Source organism: Staurois parvus, unplaced genomic scaffold (genome assembly GCF_062004578.1).
Source record: "Staurois parvus isolate SC_StPar_1 unplaced genomic scaffold, SC_StPar_1.0 ptg001672l, whole genome shotgun sequence".
Classification (NCBI taxonomy): Eukaryota; Metazoa; Chordata; class Amphibia; order Anura; family Ranidae; genus Staurois; species Staurois parvus.
In genome coordinates this window covers 126,225-135,988 of record NW_028319468.1, presented here as the reverse complement: position 1 = coordinate 135,988, position 9,764 = coordinate 126,225, and the positions used below count along the sequence as shown (strand labels likewise).

General features: G+C 47.2%; 1 protein-coding gene across 1 annotated transcript; it reads right to left on the bottom strand.

Annotated features, from left to right (window-relative positions):
• Positions 1 to 201: 201 nt before the first annotated feature.
• Positions 202 to 6,638, bottom strand: LOC149434797 (E3 ubiquitin-protein ligase TRIM21-like). The gene has a single exon (XM_089663356.1). The coding sequence runs from the start codon at positions 6,601 to 6,603 to the stop codon at positions 5,026 to 5,028; it is 1,578 nt and encodes a 525-aa protein (XP_089519482.1). The 5' UTR covers positions 6,604 to 6,638; the 3' UTR covers positions 202 to 5,025.
• Between the last annotated feature and the right edge of the window lie 3,126 nt (positions 6,639 to 9,764).

Below are 9,764 nucleotides of genomic sequence, written 5' to 3'. Positions count from 1 at the left end.
ATTACATCTACTGAGGGCCACACTGACCTCATTCCAGAAGATAAGAGCACGTTGGCACTGTCATCTCTGTCCCCAGACCAGCTAGTGCTGGGCTGTCTTATCGGAAAGCCCAGAATTCTCTGTAACACGGTGTCATGGAGGAGCCGGGATTAAATGCTGATTTATAAAATGAATATTTCATACAATAAGTAATAAGAAAAGTGACAGAAAAGATCAATTTATTCATTTGTAAATCTTCCAGAAAATGAATAAAACCAACAAAAGACATTGTAGATTATCATTCAGCATTTTGTATTCGGGGAAAATGAAAACAAACGATGCGAGAAGAATGTCCCCGGCTGTGACATAAATGACACCTGTACTGAGGGGAATATGGAGGGGCCATTGCTGGATGTCTTCTGAAAATGCTCTTCTCCTGGCTGTCTGTGAACTCAGTATTCGGGGACACTGACCTGGAACAATCATGCCGATCAGGAAATCAAAGTTAAGTCAGAACTCCGAGTCTGAATACTTCTTCCAGGTGGTCTGACATAGAAAGTACAGAAGGCGTTGGATCAGAATGACAGCCAGGGAACTAGTATTCTTTAGAAGTAGTTAGCAATGGCTGCCCCCATACTTCCTCCTTGCAGATTCCTAGAATAGAACTCTGTAGGATGCAGACAGGTTAGTGTGTGATGATATATTAGCAGTATGTGTCTCCTTTTTATGTCCTGTACATCCTGGGGAAGGTGGGGGCTCTATGCTGCTCTGTACAGACACACACCGGGTTATGCCGGTCCTCTTCCTCTGCCCCCCAACCTGCTCTATGGTCACCCTTCCCCCCTCTGCAGAAAAGGCCACTGACCCTCTCCCCTCCCCCTCTTGTTGTGTGATGGAGCAGATCTCAATGAGTCCTCCCAGCAGGGCTGCTGATAAGGGGGTACCTCCGGGTCTCCTGTAGGGGGCCCCGGCCCTTCACTGTGACAAGAGGGGCCTGGCCAGCCAGCAACTTCAAGTTTCATCTTAATGCAGTAGCTACGACCTCCAGTGCTGGCCATTTGCATTGCCGCTAACTACTGTGTTTTATAAGTGACAACTTCTGTGTTTTATAAGTGACAGCGATCGTCTCCCAGTGGCACACTAAACCCTCCCTGCACATCCAACTGAGGGGGGTACTTGGTGTGGATGAGGGGGCGGGGTGAAGGAGGGGGCAGGGTATGCACCAAGTTCCAGTCTGACTTCCTACTGTAAGTTACCGTACATTCTGTTCTGTGGGGGAGAGTAGCGCTGTGTATTGGACAGGGAGGAGAAGAAAGGTCTGGAAGACGAAGAGAGGGGCGCTCTGCACTGGGCATGGAGGAGAGAAGAGCTCAGTACTGGGGAGGAGGGGGGCAGAAATTTGTGAGGAGAGCTCTGTATTGGGAGGAAAGTTATTAACTGACCTGTGAGATATGCACTCTGTACATAACACAATCTTTAACTCTGCGATCTGAATGTAACACACTCCTGAATCCTGCACTGTGAATGTAGCGCACAGTTGAACTCTGCACTCTGTATGTAGCCCAACCCTGAGCCCCTTGATCTGTACGTAGCACACTCCTGAGCCCCGCATTCTGTATGTAGCCCAGTCCTGAGCCTCACGCTCTGTACGTAGCCCAACCCTGAGCTCCACGTTGTGTACGTAGCCCAATCCTGAACCCTGCAGGCTGTATGTAGCCCAACCCTGAGCCATTCTCTCTGTACATAGCGCACTCTTGAGCCCTGCGCTCTGTACGTAGCCCAATCCTGAACCCTGTACTCTGTAAGTAGCCCAATCCTGAGTCCCTCGCTCTGTATGTAATGCACTCCTGAGCCCTGCGCTCTGTATGTAGCCCAGTCCTGAGCCCCACGCTCTGTACATAGCCCAATCCTGAACCCTGCACACTGTACGTAGCCCAATCCTGAACCCTGCACTCTGTAAGTAGCCCAATCCTGAGCCCCGTGTTCTATACATAGCCCAATCTTGAACCCCCCCACTCTGTACGTAGCCCAATCCTGAACTCTGCACTCTGCACATAGCTCAATCCTGAACCCTGAACTCTGTATATAACCCAATCCTGAACCCCGTACTCTGTACATAGTCCAATCCTGAACCCCGCACTCTGTGCGTAGCCCAATCCTGAACCCTGCAGTCTATACGTAGTCCAATCCTGAACCCTGTACTCTGTACATAGTTCATTCCTGAACCCTGCACTCTGTACGTAGTCCAATCCTGAACCTTGAACTCTGTAACTAACCCAATTCTGAACCCTACACTCTGCACGTAGCCCAATCCTGAACCCTGAACTCTGTACATAACCCAATCCTGAACCCCGCACTCTGCACGTAGCCCAATCCTGAACCCTGCACTTTGTACTTAGCCCAATCCTGAACCCTGCACTCTGCCTGTAGCCCAATCCTGCACCCTACACTGCACGTAACCGAATCCTGAACCCTGCACTCTGCACTTAGCCCAATCCTGAACCCTACACTCTGCACGTAGCCCAATCTTGAACCCTACACTGCATGTAGCCCAATCCTGCACCCTACACTGCACCTAGCCCAATCCTGAACCCCGCACTCTACACATAGCCCAATCCTGAATCCTGCACTCTGCACATAGCCCAATCCTGAACCCTACACTCTGCACGTAGCCCAATCCTGAACCCTACACTGCACGTAGCCCAATCCTGAGCCCTACACTGCACGTAGCCCAATCCTGAACCCTACAGTGCACGTAGCCCAATCCCGAACCCTGCACTCTGCATGTAACCCATTCCTGAACCCTGAACTCTGTACATAACCCAATCCTGAACCCCACACTCTGTATGTAGCCCAATCCTGAACCCTACACTCTGCACGTAGCCCAATCCTGAACCCTACACTCTGCACGTAGCCCAATCCTGAACCCTACACTGCACGTAGCCCAATCCTGAACCCTACACTGCACGTAGCCCAATCCCAAACCCTGCACTCTGCATGTAACCCATTCCTGAACCCTGAACTCTGTACATAACCCAATCCTGAACCCCACACTCTGTATGTAGCCCAATCCTGAATCCTGCACTCTGCACATAGCCCAATCCTGAACCCTACACTCTGCACGTAGCCCAATCCTGAACCCTACACTGCATGTAGCCCAATCCTGAACCCTGCACTCTACACATAGCCCAATCCTGAACCCTACACTCTGCACGTAGCCCAATCCTGAACCGTACACTCTGCACGTAGCCCAATCCTGAACCCTACACTGCACGTAGCCCAATCCTGAACCCTGAACTCTGTACATAACCCAATCCTGAAGCCTGCACTCTGTACGTAGCCCAATCCTGAACCCCATACTCTGTGCGTAGCTAATTTCTGAACCCCACACTCTGCACATATCCCAATCCTGAACCCCACACTCTGTATACAGTCCAATCCTGGACCCTGCACTTTGTATGTAGCCCAATCCTGAATTCGCGTGGCGTGGCTGTGCGGTGAACGGAAGTGACGCTGACTGGAACCAGAAGTGATGTGGGAGTGTCAGTGATCGAGTGTCCGGCGGTGGTGAGAGCACTGGCTCGGCTTTTTCCCTTCATGCACTTTTATGCAACATCTTTGGGCTTTTAATTCTCATTTGTCTTGTCAGTAACAGTCCACTTTGGCAATAAAGGAACTTTGTTTCATACTGCACCAATAGGGTTATCTCTACTTTCCTCTTACATGGTCATTATTTGAGTGTGGAGTATTGGGAGGAAAGAGGATTCCCTGATTGCTACTTCTAGCGCTGAATCATTGCAATTCATGAGTACCTGATAAAAGTTTTTGGTCGTTTTGAAAGGGAAGGAGAGTAAAATATTATGGTATGGATAATCTCCTTTCCCCATTGAAGAACATCTATTAAGCCAATTATGCCAACCATGAAAGCGGGAGGCAACACCTGCTGGTGAGTACACCTGAGAGGGGGAACACTTCTCAATTTTTTTACATGGGGGTCATCTTTTAAGAAGTTTGAAAAATCATTTGGTGGATAAATTAAAATTATTTGAACTTTTTTTGGGGACTATACAGTTTACTTTATTTTATTCATTCTTTTTTAATTTTTTAGATTTTTTAAATTTTCTTCATGTATAAGAGTTAAATGCGCTTATTGATCACCTGTTGAGTGTTCTTTTATGTGTTTTATTTATTCATTTTTAAAGTGGCAGCATTTTGTTTATGTGTTTATACACAGTCATTATTTGTTTAATAGTGGCATTCATCACTTTTCACGCATTTAGCGCAGTTTTTTGCACTATTTACAATCCTGAATTCTGCTTTCTGTATGTATCGCACTGGAAAGGGGGTATTGTGGATGATGTTGATGGCCAGTGATGTGATGGGGGCATGATAAAGTTCCTGCACCTATTTTCTGAGAAAAAAAGCACTTAGCCCCATAGCCTTAGGCCTCATTTACACCTGTATTTGTAACTGCTCCCCCTTCTACTGCATACAAGACAAAGTTGCATTTTGTTCCCAGATGGGTTCAGGGGAAGGGCCAATGGTGGGGTCGAGAGTGGGGTCAAAGAGGACCATCAGTACAGACAGAGCTCCTCACCCGCCACCATCTACCAGGCTTCACTTCTGTCCTTCCCAGTCCTCTCCCCCACATGGTGTCATATGACTTCTCCAAGATGTAGGGGTGACCACATCCTATCCCATCACAATGGCCACACTGCATTCTGTGTTCCATTGGGGAGATTTCTCCTCACTTCCTGTCCCATCGCCACAACAGGAAATGACAGAAAATTGCTCCATAGTGAAGGAATCCCTGCTGATCACCAGAACTAGTCTCCCCATTGGAAGATGTCCCCTCTATTCCTGTTCTGGTGACAACCCAAAATTTGTTTCATTGTTACTTCTGGTGATAATGGTTACAAGGACAAATAGAGAGGCCGAATCTCCCCAATGGGGGCCCAGACAGCAATAAAAACCTGGCCGGGGTTCTAATCCCTCTCCACCCCATCCAATACTAAAATACGTTTAATTATACTTTAAAAAGATAGATCACTTTCCCCGATTCCCCCCACAGATCTTTATACAACCTCTCCCTACACCTATCCAAGCATGGAGGGGCTCAGTGAAGGTGGTGGTGAAGGTGTGGAGGTGTCGGATCGGGTCACACAGATCATAAAAGGAGATCCGCCTGGCCTCATAATCCAGATCTATCCTGACTCTGGTACTGGGGGGATTGGGGGGTAAGGGGATCTCTTTACTGTCATGTATCACCCAATACTGATCACCATTCCTGTACAAACACCAGGACTTGTTATTCCTTCCAGTCCCTGACTGCAATCCTCTCCTCTCTATACTGGGGTAACACATCCCGACTCTCCACCAATCTGACCCCCCAACATCCACTTCCCAGTAATGTCTCCCTGAGGAGAAACTCCGACTGCTCAACACCTGAGAATAATCCTGAAATCTCTCTGGTGTTTCTGGACGATTCTGGATTCTATCTGACCAGGATACAGTTTTCCTGTCATCTGATATATGTAGATAATTACCAGCTGTGTTTCCATCCAGTAATATGTCCTCAGCTCCCTGTATATAGAAGGATACATTTCCCTCTGTTATTATATCAGATAATGTGTGTAATGTGTGTGATATCCCAGCCACATCCAGCCCCCCTCCATCATGGAGGAGTCCCTCATGTCTCTTTCTGTCCTCATTATCTCCATCCTCAGTATCACACAAGTCACCTGTGTCTGATTCCTGTAGGACAGTCAGTGGATCCGTCATGTTACACAGATCCTCAATGTCACGCATCTTCCTGGACAGCTCCTCCTTCTTTATTTCCAGATCCCGGATGAAGATGGAGACCCGCTCTGCCCTCCCGGAGATTTCCCTCAGGACTCTCTTCTCCAGGTCTTCCAGATGCCTCCTGAGATCTATAAACAGGGCAGTGAATCTCTTGGTGTCTCCAGCCTCTTCTTCTTCTACTTTCCTCCTGTGTTCCTGCAGACTCTGGACTCTTTCCTCCATCTCCTCTCTCTTTGTCACAAGTTTCTGCAGAACGCTCCTCAGTGTCTCCTTCTTCTTCTCAGAAGCCTCATCCAGCATCTCCACCTGGTGTCCTCGATGTTCTCCAGTCAAAGTGCAGGACACACAGATACAGATATTATCTTTAGTGCAAAAATACTTCAAGACTTCCTTATGGACGGAGCATTTCCTGCTCTCCATGGACAAGGTGGGGTCACAAAAGATGTGTTCTGGGGACTTTTTGTGGGCTCTCAGGTGTTTATCACACAGAGAAACCTCACAGAGCAGACAGGATCTAACAGCAGGTACAGGATAGTCCACACAGTAAGTACAGGAGACCCCGGACTCCTCCTGAGCAGGCTGAGCAGACAGGAAATTCTCCACTATGTTACGCAGTGTTATGTTCCTGTGCAGTGCAGGACGATCCGGAAACTTCTCTCTGCATTCAGGACAGGAATGTCCTCCAGACCCCCCCTGTGTATCCAGAACACGATCAATACAGACCCGGCAGAAGTTGTGACCACATCTCAGCATTACAGGATCTGTATAAATGTTCAGACAGACGGAACATTCCAGCTCGGCTCTCAGATTAGCAGACGCCATCGCTGACAGCAGAAGAGAGAAATGAAAGTGAAAGTCTCTGACACTGGGGAAGAATGCAGCTGGGAGGTGTCACTTCCTCCTACACAGGGCGAGGCTGGGCTGTGACTTGTACTTTGTTCATAGGATTCATTATATGGAGGGACACCAATATTGAAAGAATCTCCTGCAGAACAATGTGCCTGTCTCAGGAAAATATCGGACACTTTGGTGAAAATTAGGGCTGGGGTCAACAAACATTCGTTCAGAACTGATTCTCTTTCCATACAAGTGAACAGGCATGCAAAAACAGATTGAAACTGTCACAGATTAAACATTAAAACTTCTACTAAGCTGCCCCTTGTAGTCCTACAGACCAGCAGACAAGCCGATACGTCCTCACTGGTAGTTGTACAACTCTAAGGCTGCATTCACACTGGAGGGTTTTGTAGCTTGAAGATCCAAGATCCAAAAACACTCCAACTTACAAAATCAATTGTTCTCTATGGCGCCTGTTCCAGTGATCAGGTGTGAAGAAGCCCCATAGAGAACAAGTCATTTTTTCAGTTTGAGCTTTCTTGGATCTTCGATCTTCAAGCTACAAAACCCTCAAGTGTGAATGCAGCCTAGGGGGGCCACCTCACCCCTTTACACCCCGAACACATTAGTTACACAGGTTCTGGGGCTGATGAAGGTGGGAATTCCACTCACTTGATGCCTTATCTGCATTCAATTAGCCCCAGAACCTGTGTCATTCATATGTGTTCGGGTTTAACCCCTCGCCTACCGGGCACTTCTACCCCCTTCCTGCCTACCGGGCACTTCTACCCCCTTCCTGCCCAGTACAATTTTCAGCTGTCAGTGCTGTTGCACTTTGAATGACAATTGCGCGGTCATGCAACACTGTATCCATATGAAATTTTTATCATTTTTTTCACAGAAATAGAGCTTTCTTTTGTTGTATTTAATCACGGCTGGGTGTTTTATTTTTTGCACTATAAATAAAAAAAGAGCAAAAAGTTTAAAAAAAAAGTTTTTCTTTGTTTCTCTTATAAAATTTTGCAAACAGTTAATTTTTCTCCTTCCCTGATGTGCGTTGATGAGGCTGCAGTGATAGGCAGCACTGATGGGCAGTGATAGGCAGCACTGATGGGCACTGATAGGCTGATGAGTTGGCACGGTTTGGAAGCACTGATGGGCAGTGATAGGAGGCACTGATGGGCTGTCACTGATGAGGGGTCACTGATGATGCTGCACTGATATGACGTCATGACTGTCACTGCTGTTGATTCCCGGCTAGAATAGGCAAGGAAAGATGTATTGCAATGAGGTTTGCCTTGTAATACCTCTAATGGAGCCCAGAGGAGACATTGGGGGTCTTTTAGACCCTGCATGTCTCAATCAAGAGAACCTGTCACCAAAAAAAATCATCACATAGGGGACTTTGTGTCCCCTATGCGAAGAAAAAAAGTTAAGTATGTAACAATCATGCACACAGGGAGAGGCGCAGTTCTCCATTTTACTTCAAACTTCTGCATTTTGGTATTTCTCTTAAACTCCTATGCAACCACCTGAGGGGGGAGGTGTAACAATCGTGCACACAAAAGCCAGGCACGGCCCTCACTGTGTTAAGATTCTTTATGTTATCCCCTCATTCCCCCTCCCTCAGGAATGCATTCAAGGTACGTTGCTAAGTTCCCTGCCTTTATACAATCCTTTTCCCAAATAAGGCAATTGGCTTGCTGTTGTAAGAAGATACCAGTTGATTTTAGGTAGAAAAGAGGCTGTTATGCTTTGTGTGTAGAGAGAGAAGTGAGGATCTCCTGCGTTTACCATCTCGCGGAGACAGAGAGAAAGGAGAATCTTGCTGTAACAACAAAACTGAGAGACCAGAATTCCTTATTGAGCTCATCAGACTTGAAACTGCTTAACCCCAGGCATCTTTTTGGGCAAGTACTTATTTACCTAAACTTCTTTCTGTTATCTGTTTGCTGTGCTGTTGTACTCTGTATATTTATATATATATATATTGGTTACATCTTTTTTTCTGTAAATATTTCTACTGCACCCTTTTGACCTTTTTAGTAATAAATCTCACTTTCTGAAAGTGTTGAACTGTTTCTATAGCTCTTTAATGTAACTTACGAATTCCTGCTGCTGAAGAGCGCTACTATGAGTGTTTAACCCTCTGTATAACTGGTCTGTGGAGATAGCGGTACACCGACGATTAACCAATCATCCTAGTGTATTGCTGGAGTTTCCTCTTTCTCTGTACAAAAAGTAGGTGGTGGTAGTGTGAAGGGTTAATTGTGTAAGAGAGACATATAGCAACAGCTCCTTCCTTTTTCTACTCTCTATTCTATCTTGCTTGCAATTATGCCTGGTGCAGCAGAATACAAGAAAATGACCAAAAGTGATTTGAAGGCGGAATGTACCTCACGAGGAATGGACGTCGGTAGCAAAACTCGTGAAGATTTGATTCAGGACCTACTGGAGCATGATAGCCGAGCAGATCAGACCTCGGGGAAACTTGATCATGCAGGGGTTCCTGCTACCTCCGATCCCAGTGGCTCCGGGACGGCCTCGCAGGATGGGCATACAGAAACTGACACTGGAGTATCATCAAATGTTATCTTCCCATCATTGCCTGAGCAGGCCAGCACCTGAGTACCTGTAATCAGCAGAGACTCTCCTCAGATGCAGGAAGCCATGGAACGCATCAAGGAGGTGGATCCTATGGTATACCTGGGGTTCCTTGAATGCCAGGCTGAGAGAGAGGAACACCAGGCTGACAGAGAAGCTGCAGAATGCTGGGCTGAGAGAGAGGCGGTGCAGAGGAAAGCTGATCATCGGCACGAGCTGGAGATGGCGAGGCTCCAGCCACAGCGACAGGTGCAGAACCCCGGGTCCCTAGAGCACAGGGACACCACTCTGGCCGTGGGCACACACACCAAGTTTCCAGGGATGGACAAAGATAGTGACATTGACATGTATTTACTGTCATTTGAACAAATGTGCTGTCAGTACCATGTGTCCCCAACTCAATTGGCTTGGTACCTGACACCAGGGCTATGAGGCAAGACCCTGGATGTTTGTTGAATTGCCAGAGGGGTAGGATGACAATTATGAAGCTTTAAAAAGATGCCATCATCCGGAAGTACCAGATGACCCCAGAAGTGTACTGC

What these genes read in the sequence shown, in the direction of transcription:
- LOC149434797 (XM_089663356.1), bottom strand. Translation starts at nt 6,603, where the DNA reads ATGGCGTCTGCTAATCTGAGAGCCGAGCTGGAATGTTCCGTCTGTCTG.